General features: G+C 44.8%; 1 protein-coding gene across 1 annotated transcript in view; it reads left to right on the top strand.

Moving 5' to 3' along the window:
- The window catches only part of MAP2K5 (mitogen-activated protein kinase kinase 5), a 270,085-nt gene extending 257,900 nt beyond the window's left edge, over positions 1–12,185 (top strand). The window contains exon 22 of the mRNA XM_063925546.1: positions 11,394–12,185. Coding sequence (XP_063781616.1) covers positions 11,394–11,498 — 105 coding nt within the window. The 3' untranslated portion in view covers positions 11,499–12,185. The remainder of the gene's footprint in view (positions 1–11,393) is intronic.
- Positions 12,186–20,436: the final 8,251 nt, after the last annotated feature.

The following is a 20,436-nucleotide window of genomic DNA, read 5'->3' as shown; positions in this document are numbered from 1 at the left end:
ACCATGAGGTTGCAGGAAGTTTTGTTTTGTTGTTTTTGTCATTTAAGTAAGGAGGTCAGTTTTAACAGTTTGAATCTTAAACCGGTCACACCAGCTGCTAACTAGTAAGTTGAACAATTTTTTAATACATTGATTTACCACTGTACCTTTTTATGCCACCAGGATAGTCATTTTGTGGTCCATAGAATGACAATCCTTCTACTGGATCCAGTATAATAAGGTAGAATGAGGAATCCAGTCTGCTGATGGCACCAAATACATACTAATGGTATGTTGCACGTCTTAAGGTGCATACACACTTATGTCACTCATTTTCACCCTTAACTGAGCAACTTTTTTAAACTTTCTCGGCAAGTGTGTATGCTGGCGACAACAAGCGATGCATGGGTCATTAACGACCCTCGCTGTCGGCTGTGCATGCAGCTCAATTTGGACTGTCAACCAAGAGCTGCATGCACAGCCCGGCCGCGGCGTGACTTCACTGAGCGATATGGTTGTCATATCGCTCAGCACTGCTGCCAACCGTGGAGACACTAGGGGACGTCGCTCATAGAGCACATCGCCTAGTGTGTACCCACCTTTACAGTTACGCCATTAAGCCTGATTGCCAAATGCCTAGATCTGTTTGTCTGGCCACAAATCTGGTGACTTGTTACTATACAGCAGTTAAGTCTCTAGCTACTTTAAAACATAGATGAACATATCTTATATGTAGAAGTCAATGCAATCTACTGGGGTAACCCCCATACCACCATTGGAAAAGTTTTATTAATTGAGGCCATTCTACAACAACATTTTTCTCCTATTTCCTGACTTACATTAAATTCAACACAATTGGCACGATTGCTCTAAGCAATCTAAGAGTCTAAGGCATTGTGGCATACAGGACAAACAGTCAGTGTGATTGGTTCACATCCATTCGTGTCACATCATCTGTTCTGTATTCACTGCTGCTAATTAGCATGTGGGTATTTATCCTCTTGCTAAACTGCACATTTTGAAAAAATTAAGCACCACTTTTATTTCCATATTTCTTGTAATCTCAGCTGTATAGGCCAAAATGTCTCTCAAAAGGAAAGCTGATTTCCTTGCTCCAATAAAATGGCTCTGTTCTTTAATTTAAATTTGTTAAAGAACTTAAGAACAAGAATATGGCTACAAACAAAACAACAAAATGTACTAGTTTTAGTTTTGCCATAGGGAAGTCAGAAAACATACATGGCAAAAGGGAGGGCAATTAGGGAAGGGGTTTCCAGAAGATTGCCCTGAGGTCAATTAGGGGGAAGCTGCAATGACAGAATGTATGGCTGGGTGTGTGTCCATCCATCTGACTAATACATGGTTAGTTAGAGGTGGTTGATCCCAATGGGGAGATTACGTTTTTTCATGGTTACAACATGCCAAATATAGTTTTTTAAGCTATGGGAGGAGGGCAGAAGAGTATTCTCTAAATGGGTTCTACTAGATCAGTGCTACCAGCATGACATCCTGCAGGTTATGGAACAATTAAGAGTCAGGACCTTGTAATATTATACAGGGTTCCCTTGTGGCCACAATTTCACCAACATCTAGGATTTGCACTAGAAAACATATTTTTCAGCTTATAAAGTGTTTCCAGTGGAAATCCTAGCAAAGGCTCTCTTGTAGCATTTTCATTAGTCAGAAACTTGTAAACCTGTAGATTCGCCCTCTGTATGATTAGTACTAATGTCAGCCACCTGAGTAATGTAATCAGAGTACAGTGCAGCCACACTGGATGACACTAGGGTGTTAAGGAGAACAGAGAAGACAGACCTTTCCCTGGACCTGTTAGGTCGGTGGAAAGGTGACCACACATGCCAGCCTATACAGTAGCTGTCATCTTCTGACCGCATCTACACTTATGTCCATTTATTTCATTTGGTTTATTTTCAGACTTGGGGTAATTTTGGTACAAAACAGACTACAAGATCGGGCCACAAACAACCTTCTGGCCTTTCTGATTTTCATTTAAATGGATAACATAGCAATGGTATTATACATTATTGGAAACTTGAAACCCATTCTCTAGTCACCCTGTGCAGAGCTATTAAAGTGTGGGGGGCTTGGGTCTTTGCACTGTCTTCACTCTCATCTTGAAGGGCCGACTACCTGGTCAAACACCTTCTCCACATCTAATAAAAGAAAGTGAGGGGGCAACCTGTATGCTGAGGCATAATATTATTATTTATTAACAGTTTCTTATATAGTGCAGCAAATTCCGTTGCGCTTTAATATGCATCACGTAGTCTCTGCCGCCTGGCAGCTTGCAGCCTTTTGGTGCAATTTTGAACGCTTTCTAGCTTTAAATTGTTACAGTAAGCAGCCATCGCAACTGTGTACATCTTTATCTAACATACTGTACAAGAGCCGCAGCAGAATAGAACAGTATCATGTGACCAATGACAACGCTGCTTTTCTGTAATGAATTACTTTAAGTTGTTTTCCAGTTTTCAGAGTGCAATAAAATTGCTGATGGTCGCTCCCCTTCTGTGCGCGAGCTGGAGAGCATCACATGACCCTGTCATCATGTCACCAAAGGATTTTCTGACCTTTCGGTCAAAGTATTGTCTCAGTCTGCAGAATACTCCAAATCTACACTGTATTTTAAGTAACCACTCCTCCTACTCTTAATGAGGTTATGACCAACCGCTTATTATAATTGCTTCCAACTCCTTTTAATTTTCAAGCTTATTAATCACAAGAAGAGTTATTTAAAATTGCATAAATTAATCTTGGATTAAAAGACCATCAAGGCCTAGAAACAATTAAGAATATGCAGGGAGTCCCAGGGGCAGTGCAATGTCTGATTGTAGCAGTCAGGTGGGCCTGGCTGAGCGGACGGCAGGATGATTAATGCGCCCAGCATTTCACTGAGAGTTCTACAAATGCCACTTGCTGACCCGGGAACTGTATAACTTGCCAGAGATGAGAGGCGGCTGCTGATCCTTGCCAAAGCTGCACTCGGGCTCTGAGGCCTCCTGACATGACTAGGTCACTTAGGGGTAAATAACGACTAAATTACTTACACCCTATTGCAAGTAACATGATTCTGTATAAAGTGAAAAATAAATGCAGTGTGCACCCCGTGTGTATCTTAATTATATTTGGATCATAGAGGCTTATTTTATTTAGCTCAAAGCTCTCTCTGCATATTTGCCTAGTGTGTAACAGCTGTCCTTTTCCTCTGAGATAAAGTAATCGCTATACACAGCAAAAGTGGCCTGCCACCTAGTGGTCAATATTTTGTACACATTGTTGGTAAGCTTTCTTGGCAAGTCTCAGGTGGGGCCATATGGGTTGGCTTTTGTGTGGCCAGAGTCTCCGGAATATTCCATAGATTGAGTGTCTGCCTCTTGTAGAATACATCAATAATATGAGCATCTGAGTCGGGGGGTCTAGCATACACAAGATCTCTGCTGAGGTGTTGGTACATCAGGGAAGTGTGTGAATGATGCATCAGACAAAAGACGCAGGGCTCTGAAATAAATCTTTAGGCCTTTGCTGATATACTATAATAAACAGCTAAATACTGTCATTACTGTAAATTATTTACGAAACATGCACTTGGCTAATTTGATCCAACAGTATACGTTTGGGAAAATGATAAATAAAACTACAATGATCCCTCATGCCAGAGTAAAACACAGGCTGGGATGATGGTATAATGAGGGTAACATATAATGTAATTAATACATTTTAATTAACTTTTTTGTGCGGAGATACTTAGTGGTAAGTGAGGCTGGTATGACGGAGGATTGCTGCATTAATATAGTGTAATATATTGAAACAATAAATTATTAGTGTGGTATAGACAAATTCTATGTCAGGAGGAATTCATTATTTTAATAAAGAATTATTATAGTAGATTTATTTTGGGCAGACAAGCCCCCTATAATACCAGATGTATTTAATCTTTAGAGGCCCATACCAATTACCCTGTTCCCAAGTTCTTAATCTCTTTGGATGCAGAGAAGGCCATTGACAGACTGCATTGGCTATACATGTCCTTACTAGGTTTGGCTTCTCTGACCAGTTCCTCAGTGTGATTCCTTCACTGCATTTTCATCCTTCCTCCTGTATATTTAGTAACTGGTTACTATCCAGAAGTGTTCACATAGAGTATTTAACGGTACTCCCCAAGGGTGCCCCCTCTCCCCATTAATCTTTGCCCAAGTCGAAAAAAGATTAGAGCCTCCCCTTCACTTACTGGCATACATATTGGCCCTTTATACCATAAGGACTGCCTATTTGCAGACAATATGCTTTTGTCATGAACCCTGAGTCTTCCCTGCCGGTACATCCCAATATTTTCAAAGTATTCAGCGGTCTCATATTATACGCTAAACACAACTAAAACAGGCATTGGCTTATGATACTGATCACCCATCATTACTCTTGTTACTATCCCAGTATCCGTTCTCTTGGCAGACTACTAGCCTTACATTTCTGGGCATACACATTACAAGACACAATAGACTGTAACTACCATCCACGTCTTGAATTTCTCTGACGTCCTAAGTGGATTCTGGGACTCCGTAAGGACCATGGGGAATAGCGGCTCCGCAGGAGACTGGGCACAACTAAAGAAAGCTTTAGGACTACCTGGTGTGCACTGGCTCCTCCCACTATGACCCTCCTCCAGACCTCAGTTAGAATCTTGTGCCCGGCTGAGCTGGATGCACACTAGGGGCTCTCCTGAGCTCCTAGAAAGAAAGTATATTTTAGGTTTTTTATTTTACAGTGAGATCTGCTGGCAACAGACTCACTGCAGCGAGGGCTAAGGGGAGAAGAAGCGAACCTACCTAACTGGTGGTAGCTTGGGCTTCTTAGGCTACTGGACACCATTAGCTCCAGAGGGATCGACCACAGGACCCGACCTCGATGTTCGGTCCCGGAGCCGCGCCGCCGGCCCTCTTACAGAGCCAGAAGCAAGAAGTGTTCCGGAAAATCGGCGGCAGAAGACTTCTGTCTTCAACAAGGTAGCGCACAGCACTGCAGCTGTGCGCCATTGCTCCTCATGCACACCTCACACTCCGGTCACTGATGGGTGCAGGGCGCTGGGGGGGGGCGCCCTGAGGGCAATATAATACACCTTGGCTGGCAAATCATCACAATATATAATCCCAGGGCTATATATGTGATAAATTACCATAATCCATGAAAATAGCGGGAGAAAAGTCCACCGAAAAAGGGGCGGGGCTATCTCCCTCAGCACACTGGCGCCATTTTTTCTTCACAGTGCAGCTGGAAGACAGCTCCCCAGGCTCTCCCCTGTAGTTTTCAGGCTCAAAGGGTTAAAAAGAGAGGGGGGGCACTAAATTTAGGCGCAATATGTGTATACAAGCAGCTATTGGGGGAAAAATCACTCAGTTATAGTGTTAATCCCTGCATTATATAGCGCTCTGGTGTGTTCTGGCATACTCTCTCTCTGTCTCCCCAAAGGACTTTGTGGGGTCCTGTCCTCAGTCAGAGCATTCCCTGTGTGTGTGTGTGTGGTGTGTCGGTACGGCTGTGTCGACATGTTGGATGAGGAAGGTTACGTGGAGGCGGAGCAGAGGCTGATGAATGGGATGTCGCCCCCTGTGGGGCCGACACCAGAGTGGATGGATAGGTGGAAGGTATTAACCGACAATGTCAACTCCTTACATAAAAGGCTGGTTGACGTAACAGCTGTGGGACAGCCGGCTTCTCAGCCCGCGCCTGCCCAGGCGTCTCAAAGACCATCAGGGGCTCAAAAAACGCCCGTTACCTCAGATGGCAGACACAGATGTCGGCACGGAGTCTGACTCCAGTGTCGACGAGGTTGAGACATATACACAATCCACTAGGAACATCCGTTGCATGGTCTCGGCAATGAAAAATGTGTTACACATTTCTGACATGAACCCAAGTACCAGAAGTGTGTAAAGAGCGTGGGTTCCACCGATAAGAAAATGGTAATTTCTAAAAAGTTACTGCTGGCGTACCCTTTCCCGCCAGAGGATAGGTCACGTTGGGAGATATCCGCTAGGGTGGATAAGGCGCTCACACGTTTGTCAAAAAGGTGGCACTGCCGTCTGGGGATACGGCCACTTTGAAGGAGCCTGCTGATAAAAAGCAGGAGGCTATCCTGAAGTCTGTATATACACACTCAGGTACTATACTGAGACCTGCATTTGCCTCAGCATAAATAGTGCTGCTGCAGCGTGGTCTGATACCCTGTCAGATATTAATACCCTAGACAGGGATAATATTTTGCTAACATAGAGCATATTAAAGACGTCGTCTTATATATGAAGGATGCACAGAGGGATATTTGCCGGCTGGCATCCAGAATTAATGCAATGTCCATTCTGCCAGGAGGGTATTAGAGACCCGGCAGTGGACAGGTGATGCTGCCTTTAAAAGGCACATGGAGATTCTGCCTTATAAGGGTGAGGAATTGTTTGGGGATTGTCTCTGGGACCTCGTATCCACAGCAACAGCTGGGAAGAAATTTTTTTTACCTCAGGTTTCCTCACAGCCTAAGAAAGCACCGTATTTTCAGGTACAGTCCTTTCGGCTTCAGAGAAGCAAGCGGGTCAAAGGCGCTTCCTTTCTGCACAGAGACAAGGGAAGAAGGAAAAAGCTGCACCAGACAGCCAGTTCCCAGGATCAAAAATCTTCCCCCGCTTCCTTTGAGTCCACCGCATGACGCTGGGGCTCCAGAGGTGGAGACAGGTGCGGTGGGGGCGCGTCTCGGGAACTTCAGGGACCAGTGGGCTTGCCCACAGGTGGATCCCTAGGTTCTGCAAGTAGTATCACAGGGATACAGGCTGGAGTTCGAGGCGACTCCCCCTCGCCGTTACCTCACATCAGCCTTGCCTGCTGCCCTCGGAGAAAGGGAGGTAGTACTGGCGGCAATTCACAAGCTGTACTTCCAGCAGGTGAAATCAAGGTACCCCTCCTTCAACAAGGCCGGGGTTACTATTCCAAAATGTTGTGGTACCGAAACCAGACGGTTCGGTGAGACCCATTCTAAAATTGAAATCCTTGAACACTTATATACGAAGGTTCAAGTTCAAAATGGAATCGCTCAGGGCGATTATTGCAAGCCTGGAGAATTTCATGGTATCACTGGACATCAAGGATGCTTACCTGCATGTCCCTATTTACCCTCTTCACCAGGAGTACCTCAAAATTGTGGTACAGGATTGTCATTACCAATTCCAGACGTTGCCGTTGGTCTGTCCCCGGCACCGAGGGTATTTACCAAGGTAATGGCCGAAATAATTATCCCGTACTTGGACGATCTCCTTATAAAGGCGAGGTCCAGGGAGCAGTTGTTTGTCGGAGTAGCACTATCTCGGGAAGTGCTACAGCAGCACGGCTGGATTCTGAATATTCCAAAGTCGCAGCTGGTTCCTACGACGCGTCTACTGTTCCTGGGTATGGTTCTGGACACAGAACAGGATAAAAAGGGTTTCTCCCGGAGGAGAAGTCCAAGGAGTTGTCGTCTCTAGACAGAGACCTCCTAATACAAATACAGGTGTCGGTGCATCAATGCACGCGAGCCCTAGGAAAGATGGTAGCTTCTTACGAAGAAATTCCATTCGCCAGGTCCCATGCAAGGATCTTCCAGTGGGATCTGTTGGACAAGTGGTCCGGGTCGCATCTTCAGATGCATCGGCGGATAACCCTGTCTCCAAGGGCCAGGGTGTCGCTGTTGTGGTGGCTGCAAAGTGCTCATCTTCTAGGGGGCCGCAGATTCGGCATACAGGACTGGGTCCTGGTGACCACGGATGCCAGCCTTCGAGGCTGGGGGGCAGTCACACAGGGAAGAAACGTCCAAGGACTATGGAAAAGTCAGGAGACTTCCCTACACATAAATATTCTGGAACTAAGGGCCATTTACAATGTCCTAAGTCAGGCTAGACCCCTGCTTCAACACCGGCCGGTGCTGATCCAGTCAGACAACATCACGGCGGTCGCTCATGTAAACCGACAGGGCGGCACAAGAAGCAGGATGGCGATGGCAGAAGCCACAAGGATTCTCCGATGGGCGGAAAATCATGTGTTAGCACTGTCAGCAGTGTTCATTCCCGGAGTGGACAACTCTGAAGCAGATTTTCTCAGCAGACACGACCTCCACCCGGGAGAGTGGGGACTTCATCCAGAAGTCTTCCAAATGATTGTACACCGTTGGGAAAGGCCACAGGTGGACATGATGGCGTCCCGCCTCAACAAAAAGCTACAAAGATATTGCGCCAGGTCAAGGGACCCTCAGGCGATAGCTGTGGACGCTCTGGTAACACCGTGGGTGTACCAGTCGGTGTATGTGTTCCCTTCTCTGCCTCTCTTACCCAGGGTAATGTGAATAATAAGAAGGAGAGGAGTAAGAACTATACTCATTGTTCCGGATTGGCCAAGAAGAGCTTGGTACCCAGAACTCCAAGAAATGATCTCAGAGGACCCATGGCCTCTGCCGCTCAGACAGGACCTGCTGCAGCAGGGGGCTTGTCTGTTCCAAGACGTACCGCGGCTGCGTTTGACGGCATGGCGGTTGAACGCCGGATCCTGAAGGAAAAGGGCATTCCGGAGGAAGTTATCCCTACGCTAATTAAAGCTAGGAAAGAAGTGAACGCAAACCATTATCACCGCATATGGCGAAAATATGTTGCGTGCTGTGAGGCCAGGAAGGCCCCAAAGGAGGAATTTCAGCTAGGTCGATTTCTGCACTTCCTACAGTCAGAGGTGACTATGGGCCTAAAATTGGGTTCCATTAAGGTCCAGATTTCGGCTCTATCGATTTTCTTCCAAAATAGAACTGGCTTCACTGCCTGAAGTTCAGACTTTTGTTAAGGGAGTGCTGCATAGTCAGCCCCCGTTTGTGCCTCCAGTGGCACCGTGGGATCTCAACGTGGTGTTGGATTTCCTGAAGTCGCATTGGGATTGAGCCACTTAAATCCGTGGAGCTACAATACCTCACGTGGAAAGTGGTCATGCTGTGGGCCTTGGCGTCGGCCAGGCATGTATCAGAATTGGCGGCTTTGTCATGCAAAAGCCCTTATCTGATTTTTTATATGGATAAGGCGGAATTGAGGACTCGTTCCCAATTCCTTCCTAAGGTGGTATCAGTTTTTCATGTGAACCAACCTATTGTGGTGCCTGCGGCTACTTGGGACTTGGAGGATTCCAAGTTACTGGACGTAGTCAGGGCCCTGAAAAGTATATGTTTCCAGGACGGCTGGAGTCAGGAAAACTGACTCGCTATTTATCCTGTATGCACCCAACAAGCTGGGTGCTCCTGCTTCTAAGCAGACTATTGCTCGCTGGATCTGTAGCACGATTCAACTTGCACATTCTGCGGCTGGACTGCCGCACCCTAAATCTGTAAAAGCCCATTCCACGAGGAAAGTGGGCTCTTCTTGGGCGGCTGCCCGAGGGGTCTCGGCTTTACAAATTTGCCGAGCTGTTACTTGGTCGGGTTCAAACATTTTTGCAAGAGTCTACAAGTTTGATACCCTGGCTGAGGAGGACCTAGAGTTTGCTCATTCGGTGCTGCAGAGTCATCCGCACTCTCCCGCCCGTTTGGGAGCTTTGGTATAATCCCCAAATTTAACTCTCTCTGCACATGTGTTATCTGCCCCCCCCCCCCCCTGCAGTGCACATGGTTTTGCCCATCTGCTAACAAATTTGCTGCTGCGATCAACTCTGAATTACCCCTGAGATCAGTAATATACTCTAGGTATCCTGTCGATGCAGGATTTTTAAAATGAGACCTGTTTTAAATCATTCCTCCAACTTGAGGAACAGTTCTCCATCCCTGCGCTATTATTATTTACGTATCCATCACTGGATTTCATCTAATACTGTTAAATAACACCCTTTACCTTCACCCACTCCTTATATAATGTCAAAATGTTCTACTATGTGTCCTAGAGGTGGAATATCCTCACAGTACAGCACAATTTTGTCCTCCTTAGAGGAGAACAAATTAGTCATTCAGTTCAAATGGGAGGAGGATCTTCATATTTCATTGTCTAGCGAAGACTGGGATGTGTTGTTCGGAAATGTATCAATCACTCTGAAATGTTATTTAGGGTTATCCATAGAACCTATCTTACTCCTGAACAACTACATCAAATCTGGGCTGCTTCCTCTAAGCTTTGCTGGAGAAATTGCGGAATGGTAGGATCCTGGATACATATATTTTAGTTGTGCCCAAAAATAAAACCATTGTGGCTTTAGAATTTTTATTTAATATTTCGAGTTACTGCAGAATCTCTGCCCTATCTTCCAAAAATAGCCCTCTTAAATAATTCCCCCCCCCCCCCTTCTGACCGTTCTCATATCAGATATGTTACTGGCCACATTCTTATAGCCATTAGGGCGGCAATTGCCCAATATTGGAAGAGATCGGAACCTCCTTCGCGGCTTAATTCTCTTCCGTATAAAATAGGACGTCACTGCCAGTCACAGTGTAGCCAGTGCAGTCTCAGACTTTACCTGGCTCAATGCAGTGGCGGATTTTACTGGAGGTGTGCCGCAGTCCTGCAGTGCATAGTTAAAATCTGCCACTGCTGTTGTCCTTTTGTCCCCTCCCCTTTTTTTGCTACACGTTTTTATATGGCTTGTAATGTAATTTATCAAATAAGCGTATTGAAAGTTATATATATACAGTATATATATATATATCTTTCAATACGTTTATTTGGGTTCACTACGGTATGCCGGCGGTCGGGCTCCCGGCGACCAGCATACCGGCGCCGGGAGCCCGACTGTCGGCTTACCGACAGTGTGGCGAGCGCAAATGAGCCCTTTGCGGGCTCGCTGCGCTCACCACGCTACGGGCACGGTGGCGCGCTACGCGCGCCACGCTATTTTATTCTCCCTCCAGGGGGGTCGTCGACCCCCACGAGGGAGAATAAGTGTCAGTATGCCGGCTGTCGGGATCCCGGTGCCGGTATACTGTGCGCCGGGATCCCGTCAGTCGGCATACTGAAGACCACCCGTTTATTTTATATATTACATTACAAGCCATATAAAAACGTGTAGCAAAAATTTGCATAACATATATATATATATATATATATATATACACTTCCTTATTTAGATCTGTAATGGGCACACACAGACGGCCTGTGCAAGGTGCATACTCTAATATACTGTCAGCTTCACAAAATTGCTGCATCTACTGTGAATTTATTGGTGACAGGCATATGAGGAATATTGTGTTATGTGTAATCCTCTACGTAAATTATTATATTTATTTATATAATTGATTATAAAAGAAAGTCATTTCAGAAATGTGTGTGTATAAACTGTATATATTTTAATATCCACAATCTTGGGGGGGGGGGGGGCATGAAATGTATTGATTTAGATTTAATGCTCTTATCTTTCTGTAACAGGGTCATCCTTTCATTGTTCAGTTTGATGATGGTAACACAGAGGTTGTGTCCATGTGGGTGTGTCGGGCGTTGGAGGAACGACGGGCACAGAGCGGACAGGAGTGAGAATACTAGAACTAAACTGGCCGGTACCAACTGTTTGTGGAGAGTCGCTGTCATATGCACGGGGGAATTGTGACTGGTAGCCTGTAGCTGGCCATACTGTGTAATGTACGTGCTCAGTGGGACATAAGTGGCCGCTAACAACAAGCGACTAAAGGAGATTGTACAGGACAGTAAGAATGGTGAAGAAAGGTTGGACTGTTACACGCTTCAGCCACTTATCTCTTTGGAATTTACAAAGTATTGCAAGAAACGCTAATTTTCTGCTTTTTTGCAGAGGAAGTAAAGAATACATATTGTACCCTTATACTAAACATGAGTGACACTCATTGGGGTGATTGGGTCTCATCTTTCCGAGACACAGCCACTTGACGCATTGTAGTGTCCAATTCATTGCCGTGTCTTCAAGAAGTCAGGTTTCCGCTGCATATGCAAGTGCCATACGTAACACAAGCTACATGAGTCTCATTAGCTTAAACATACAGCAGTTGTGGGTGAGGGTGGCTAAGTGGCAGGGTTATCCTCCTCTGCCAGACACTCCAATGCCAACCCACACATGGACTCAGCTTGGCTTTCTCTCATGAACGTTATATTGGTATTACTTAGTAATAATTACTGTATGTTTGTTATGATATGTCTTGCACAAATCTATCCTTTTTCTGTACTAATAAACATATTTTTTTTTATACACATGATGTTTATTTGTTCTTTCTTCTTCAGGGTCCATAGTAGTCCACAGGGATAACCTTGGAGTATGATGTGGAGACCAAGATCAGGCACCAAACAGTTAAGCTTTTAGAGCTCCCAAGATGCACTGGTCTTCTCCCTCATACCTTGCCCACAGCTCAGGCTCCTCAGTTTTGTTTTGGTGCCAGCAGGAGCTGGATGTACCTTTAACAGATCAAACGTGAAGAGCAAGTGGTTGGATTGTCCGATTGATTGACTAATTGTACGTCCACTTGTCAGGGCAGTTTTCTGGGCAGGAAAATGTGGCATCAGAATTATTAAGGACAAGTGAATCTATTATTTTTATAGATACGCAAGGTGTTCAAATGCATAAGTACACTGTATTAACTCTCCTCACCCAAACACGATGGTCTATCTGACCATGCCTGTTGGCAGTGTTACATGTAAAAGAAACCCATGCCCCATTACACAGCGAATTTCATATACAGTATCTGCTGTTTTCAAGTTGATGGGTCACATAGCAAGTAGGACAGTATAAGTGTATATAAACATTGGCAATGAATAATCTACGTAAATTATATTGTAATAAAAATGTATTCCGGTAATGCAACAATACTTTATAATTATATAACACGACTACATAGCGTGTTTGTGTTGAGGAGTGGGGGCTAATGTAGTGTTTTTTTCCCTTTTATTAAAACAGTCCTCACCATTAAAGATCAATCAATCCTTTAAATGCCGTCATCTTTTAGGGGTGTATTTAATAATTGCTTGTTTTGGCCGTGGGATTTAAAAGGGGAATAAATACTAAATGTAAAACCAGGAGTGTTTTGCATTTAATATTATTGACGTTTTGGAATCCCGCGGCCAGAACCGCCACAGAGTGGAGGCTTTGAAAAGCTGCTGCTTAGTAGATATACCCTATAGTGTTGAGTTAGCCGCCAAAACATCTACCTCTGTTGTCTGTAGGCGACAGGTGCAATTTATATTATGGTTACTCCATAAGAAATGTAACTGTGAAGAATAGACAAATGAATAGCTTTATATTGTAAATCAATCGCATACAGCAAAACTTAAAGGAGCTGTAAAAATGTATAAATCGCACATCAAATATATGAAAACACTAGGAAGAAAAAGAAAAATTGATAAATCGATAACCTCATTTAATTCTTCAGAGGAAAACCTGTTTAATTTATGGGACTAATATTATTTGTGCCTTAAACCTGTCAATGCAGAGTTTTAGGGTAATGTGCTCAGTACCAATATTTTGATTACAGCGGGATAGAGAGGGAATGTATAATTACAGTACATATATTCACACGGCAGAGCTGTAAGTGTTATTTCTTCATCATGACATGGCATTACAGTGAGGGGGTTTATAAAGGTATCATAGAATGGAATTAATACACTGTATATTTCTCAAATTAAGTGATCAAATAAATGGAAAAGTAAACCTCAATATTTAAGCCTCCTGCCAGCATTGGATCACCATTGTGACCATCGGTCATCTAAGCCTAAGCTTACTGCCGGAACCAGGAACGGCCTCTGCGCACCCATAGAGTTAAAGTGCTATTTTTTTGTGTGTTTTGGAGCAGTGCCCATGCCACATGACATATTTAGTTATTATATAGAATATAGCGCTACTCATAATGAATTTTTATGCTCTGGATATGATTAGTGCACACAGCACACTCGCCGTATGGCAATGATTCATTTTATTACCCAGGCTATGAGTCCTACCCAAAGTACAACTCCAGGCACCAGTGGTTGACCAAGCAGGGCTATCAAGTGTGAGGGAAAAAGCGTCCATTGTCCATGTAACCCTAAATGTTTGTATATGAATAATGAATGCCGAATATATTATACAGTAGTATCCTGATGTTTCCCAACAGCTTTTGTGTTATTAAGTAGTTTCTTCTTCCTCCATTACTGAGAGCTGAAGCTACAGCTTTAGAACAGGCCATTCTGTTACTCATAGTAACATAGAGGCATCTACAGTACCAGTCAAAGGTTTGGTCAAACCTTGTCATTCAATGGTTTTTATTTATTTTAATTATTTTCTACATTGTAGAATAATACTGAAGACCTCAAAACTATGAAAGAACACATATGGAATTATGTTGTAAACAAAAAAGTGTTAAATCAAAATATGTTTTATATTTTAGATTCCTCAAAGTAGCCCCCTTTTCCTTTGATGACAGCTTTGCACACTCTTGGCATTCTCTCAATTTTGTTCTGTATTAGTGCACACAAGAGAGGTTGGCCTGCGCCCAAGATGTCTGTAACATGATGGATAACTGCGGCCATAAGTCTGATGTACGTTTTGGAACATGTTGCTGTTCTAGAGCATATTTGTGGCTCATTCTGCCAGATCAGTGAGTGCCTCTTTGGTGGTGTGGCATGGTGCTTCAGTGTAGCAGTTATGCGTTTCCTCCCTTGGGGGTACATTTACTAAAAGTCGATTTTTGATCGATTTGGGACGATTTTTTTATTGATTTTGTGTTTCAGGGTCTAAATCATACATTTACCAACAGATTATTTTTTTTTACATCCTTTTAAAAAAATGTCAAAAATCATCTCTTAGCAAATGTAGGATTATACCAAATCTCATCTGGTTCCATTGATAGGCCTGTTTTTCTGGGCCTTCTGTCCGACACCAGGGCCTTCCACATCTTCCTGGCTGAAGACCAGATATCGACTATGCACAAACAGGTGCTGACACTACTGGCTTGCAGACAGTTGTCAGTACTCCAGTACATGCATTTCTTAGGGAGGTTGATGTCCTATTTTGAGGCAGTTTTCTATGCACATTCTCACTGTCTGACTTTTCAAGCTCCAGGTCAAATCCCTGTCTGGATTCCGGATAGGCCTTGATATATCAACTTGCTCCTACTGGCAGCAAAACCACCTTGGGATCTTGTTTACTGTATTACAAAAAGTCCTTTCTAGCCTCTTGATTCAGTCGAGTTTAAGTACTTGTGTAAAATGGCTTTCCTACCATCCATTTCTTCTGCAAGACTTGTGTTAGAGCAGGCATCTCTTTCATGCCAGTGTTCATATTTAATTTTTCACCATGATAGGGCAGTTCTGAGGCCTACGCCGTATTTTCAGCACAAGGTGTTGTGTCTCTTCATTTAAATTAGGAAATTGTTTTTCCTCCCTTGTTTTAGGATTTGTCGTTAGGTGAAGGTGATGACTTGTCCATGCTGCATGTCGTTAAGCCTTATGGGTTTATGTTTATCACTTGGCTTCCTTGAGAAACACTGATAGTCTTTTCGTTCTGTATTAGGGAACACAAGAGAGGTTGGCCTTCTCCCAAGTTGTCTGTAACATGATGGATAACTGCAGCCATAAATCTGATGTACGTTTTGGAACATGTTGCTGTTTTAGAGCTTATTTCTCTTACGTCCTAGAGGATGCTGGAGTCCACATTAGTACCGTGGGGTATAGACGGGTCCACTAGGAGCCATGGGCACTTTAAGAGATCAATAGTGTGGGCTGGCTCCTCCCTCTATGCCCCTCCTACCAGACTCAGTTTAGAAAATGTGCCCGGAGGAGCCGGTCACAGCTATGGGAGCTCTTAGGAGTTTTTTTATTTTAATTAGATCTTTAGGTACAGGAAGGCTGCTGGCAACAGCCTTCCTGCTTCGTAGGACTTAGGGGGGGGAGTAGGAACCAACTCTAGAAGTTAATGGTTTTCTATCTCCGCTGTCAGGACACTGAGCTCCTGAGGGTGATGATCGCAAGCCCATGAGGCGACTGCTCAGTCCCGCAGCACGGCCGCCACCCCCTAACAGAGCCAGAAGTAAGAATAGTGGTGAGTACAGCGCCGGCGTCCCGGTTAGCGGGTCGCCGGCGGGTATGGCAGCACAAGGGTGGGAGTGCAGCTTTGACAGGCTGCGCTCCAGGAAGGCTCAGCAACACTTTGTGTAGGAGCTTAGCGGGGCGTCCTGGTTTAGCGCAGTCACTCTAAACTGGTCACAGATGCTAACAGCCGCTAATCCCACTGTTAGCATAGAGACCTCCGGCCAGTATAATCACATTTGTGCTGGAAGCCGCGCGCCATTGCGGGGGGCGGGGCTTCTCAGAGCGGATCCAGCACTCACCAGCGCCATTTTCCTCCCTTCAGACACAGAAGAAACGCTGACAGGGAGCGCTGACCCTCCACATAACTCCAGTTACTGCGGTACCAGGGTGTTATAGACAGGGGGGGAGTGAAGTGTTAGTAATAATCAACCTATTAAGGTTGGTTTCTCCGCGCTGGGCTTTTATCATAATAACTGCTCCAGAGGGCGCTGTGTGGCTGGCTCCTTAGACTCTGTGACTCTCTGAAGGTACTGTGGGGGGAAACTGTATCTGACATTATCGTGTGTGTGTGTGTGTGTGTGTGTGTGTGTGTATATGTATCCCACATTACCATGTCCAAGGACTCTGTGTCCTATGCTGCAGAATGTTTATCTTCTCCTGAGGAGTCTATCCCATGTACTCAGGACTGCAATATACTGTCTCAGCCTTCTGGATCCGAACACCCATGGGTGGATTCTTTAAGGGGAATGATATCCCAGATTTCTACAAGGATGTCACATACTGAGAAAGAGACGCAGTTTTTGAGGAAATCTGTGGAGGGGTTACAGTATTTGGCCCCCACTACTTCATCAAAAACCCTACCTACATACCCACATAAGCGTACACTTGCCCAGATAATGCAAGCTGACACTGATACCGACTCTGATACAGGGGACGGTGATGGGGACATGCAGGAAGGGGTTGAAACCCTTGCAAAAGGGGTGCAACTAATGATTGAAGTCATTAGGGATGTTTTACACTTTTCTGAGAACATACCTGAACAGGTTGAGGAATCTTATTTTACAGAAAGTAAGAAATCCTCGCTTACCTTTCCGGCTTCCAAGGAGTACTCTTTGTTTGAAAAATCCTGGGAAAACCCAGAGAAAAAAGATTTCAGATCCCAAAAAGGGTTCTCATTGCTTTCCCTTTTCCTGAAGAGGATAGAAAAAAGTGGGAAAAACCACCAATAGTTGACGCATCTGTATCTAGGTTGTCAAAAAGGGTGGTTTTACGTGTTCCTGGTTCAACCCCTTTAAAAGAACCGGCTGAACGCAAGATTGAGAATACACTCAAATCACTATACACAGCTAATGGCGTCGCTTTATGGCCCAATATTGCTTGTGCGTGGATTTCTAAAGCCATAGTAAAGTGGTCAGGCACATTGCTGGAGGTCTTAGATACTATGGGTAGAAGTGACATTGATTTGTTCGTACGTCACATACAGGATTCTGCATGGTTCATGGTGGAGGCCATGAAGGACCTTGGCATGCTGAATGCACGGGCTACTGCTATGGCGGTCTCGGCGCGCAGAGGACTCTTTCTACGCCAATGGACTGCAGATGCGGAATCCAAGAGAAGTGTGGAGAACCTACCCTTCACAGGTCACACTCTGTTTGGGGATGCATGGATCTCCACGGCAACTGCGTGTAAGTCAACTTTTCTTCCCTCAGCAACACCAGCGGCTAGGAAGTCTTTTCCTTCGCCTACACTGCAGTCCTTTCAGCCTGTAAAATTTAAGAAATCCAAACCCCCTCCTACCTTCTTTAGAGGAGGTTGGGGAAAAGTGACGAAAATCTGCGCCATCAGGTTCCCAGGAACAGAAGCCAGGTTCTGCTTCCTCAAAATCTTCTGCAGGACAGTGGACCTCCCTGCCTGGAGGTTGGGAAGGTGGGAGCAAGACTAAAAGTATTCAGTCACGTTTGCGCTTCATCATGCCTAGACCCCTGTGTAAAGGATATTGTGGCCCAGGGATCCAAACTGGAGTTTCAACAACTCCCACCTCATAGATTCTTCAAATCAGGCTTAGCAGTTTCGCTGACAGATGGCGCTATCCTACAGGAAGCAATTAAAAAATTGGTTCAAACAAATGTCATTGTTCCTGTTGCACTCTACCTACAACACAAGGGTTATTACTCAAACCTGTTTGTGGTACCGAAACCGGACGGTTCGGTAAGGCCTATATTAAACCTAAAGTCATTGAACCCCTACTTGAGGGAATTCAAATTCAAGATGGAGTCTCTGAGAGCGGTGATCTCAGATCTGGAGGAGGGGGAATTCCTGGTATCCGTGGATATCAAGGATGCATACCTTCACATTCCGATCTGGCCGCCTCACCAGGCTTATCTCAGATTTGCGCTGCTGGACTGTCACTATCCGTTCCAAGCACTGCCATTTGGCCTCTCCACAGCACCGAGGGTATTCACCAAGGTCATGGCGGAGATGATGCTACTCCTCCGAAAACAGGGTGTGAACATAATTCCATATTTGGACGATCTGCTGATAATAGTGTCTTCCAAGGAGAAGTTGTTGCAGAGTATTGCTCTCTCAACTCATCTAGTCCAGGATCATGGGTGGATCCTGAATCTTCCAAAGTCACATTTGGAGCCGACAAGGAGACTGACCTTCCTGGGAATGATACTCGATACGGAAGTACAGAGGGTGTTTCTACCGGTGAAGAAAGCGTTGGTGATCCAATCAATGGTCCGGGAACCCCTGAAACCGGCCAGGGTATAAGTTCATCAGTGCATTCGTCTTCGGTGGAAGATGGTAGCCTCCTACAAGGCTCTTCAGTACGGAAGGTTCCATGCGAGGTTCTTCCAACTGGATCTCCTGGACAAATGGTCGATCAAAAATCGACCAAGCATCAACCAAAAAACGATCGACATCGACCCAAATCGACTTTTAGTAAATGTACCCCTTGTTGTCTACTGCATGTTTTCTTAACTCTTTGATTATGTGTAGTATGCTAGACTGTGTAGTGCTCTCTCTTTCAGGGCTTTATAAAGTTTGACAGATTCCCTTGGGGTTTATGGGATATACAGGGGAGGCATTAGCTTAAAAACAAGTGTGATTTGATGTACCGTCTCCTCACAGTGCCCACTACACAACATGGTGGGCAGTGTCCCCCAAATGAATCAAGAGAAATGGATTTAACGGTGAGTACCAAAAAATCCTTCTTTAATATATAATATATTTTAAAAAAAGAATCGCTTAAGAAAGTATAGTTCTGCACATAAAATATCTGTCAAAAAACAGTAGCGGTATTAGTACAGCAAGTGCTTATGAAGGACTATTCCTACAGAAGCCAATATTTGCATCTGGCAGTGAAATGGTGATACTTTTAGCTCTGATCTGCTTATAGGGCCTAATTCAGACCTGATCGTTGTGCAAAATCGCACAGCGGACGATTATCGAATGACTGCGCATGTGTATGCACCACAATGCGCAGGGGCAACGCCTAACAGCAAAAAAATCCTGCGTCTTTTTTATCGCTAGATGAACGCAAGCTGATTGACAGAAAACGGGCGTTTGCGGGTTGTAACTGGGGGGGGGCAAATATAACATTTGCAGAGAGAGTTAGATTTGGGTGGGTTATTTTGTTTCTGTGCAGGGTAAATACTGGCTGCTTTATTTTTACACTGCAATTTAGATTGCAGATTGAACTCACCACACCCAAATCTAACTCTCTCTGCACATGTTATATCTGCCTCCCCTGCAGTGCACATGGTTTTGCCCAATTGCTAACAAAGTTCCTGCTGCGATCAACTCAGAATTACCCCCATTCTGCAATACAGTACCCCTAGATTACTATATACCCTACCCTACATTACTATATACAGTGTCCACAGTTCATATTATTCCCCATTAAAGAGCCCCCAGTTCATATTATTCCACACTACGATGCCTCCACCTCATATTGTGCTACATTACAGTGCCCCAGTTCATATTACTACATGTAACATTATAATGCCCTCCAGTTAATTTTATACCACAGTAGAGTGAGCAGGTCCAGGGGTGTAACCCGGAATGACCCCCCAGATATGGGGGGGTCATTCCGAGTTGACTTTTTGCAGCCTGTGCGATCAACTAGACGGCGCCTATGGGGGAGTGTATTTTTGCATAGCAAGGCTGCGATCGCTTGTGCAGCCCTGCTATGCAAAATAAGTTTTGTGTAGAACAAGACCAGGGTAAGAGTTACTTACCCTGTGCGATCAATCCAGTGTTGCAGGTCCTGGAATTGACGTCGGACATCCGCCCTCCAAATGCCTGGACACGCCTGTGTTCGCCACACCACTCCCAGAAAACGGTCAGTTGCCACCCATAAACGCCTTCTTCCTGTCAATCTCCTTGCGATCGGCTGTGCGAATGGATTCTTCGTTAAATCCATCGCTCAGCAACGATCCGCTTT

Source organism: Pseudophryne corroboree, chromosome 6, assembly GCF_028390025.1.
Source record: "Pseudophryne corroboree isolate aPseCor3 chromosome 6, aPseCor3.hap2, whole genome shotgun sequence".
Classification (NCBI taxonomy): Eukaryota; Metazoa; Chordata; class Amphibia; order Anura; family Myobatrachidae; genus Pseudophryne; species Pseudophryne corroboree.
The sequence above is the reverse complement of the archived record's forward strand: the minus strand, read 5'-3'. Positions and strand labels throughout refer to the sequence as shown.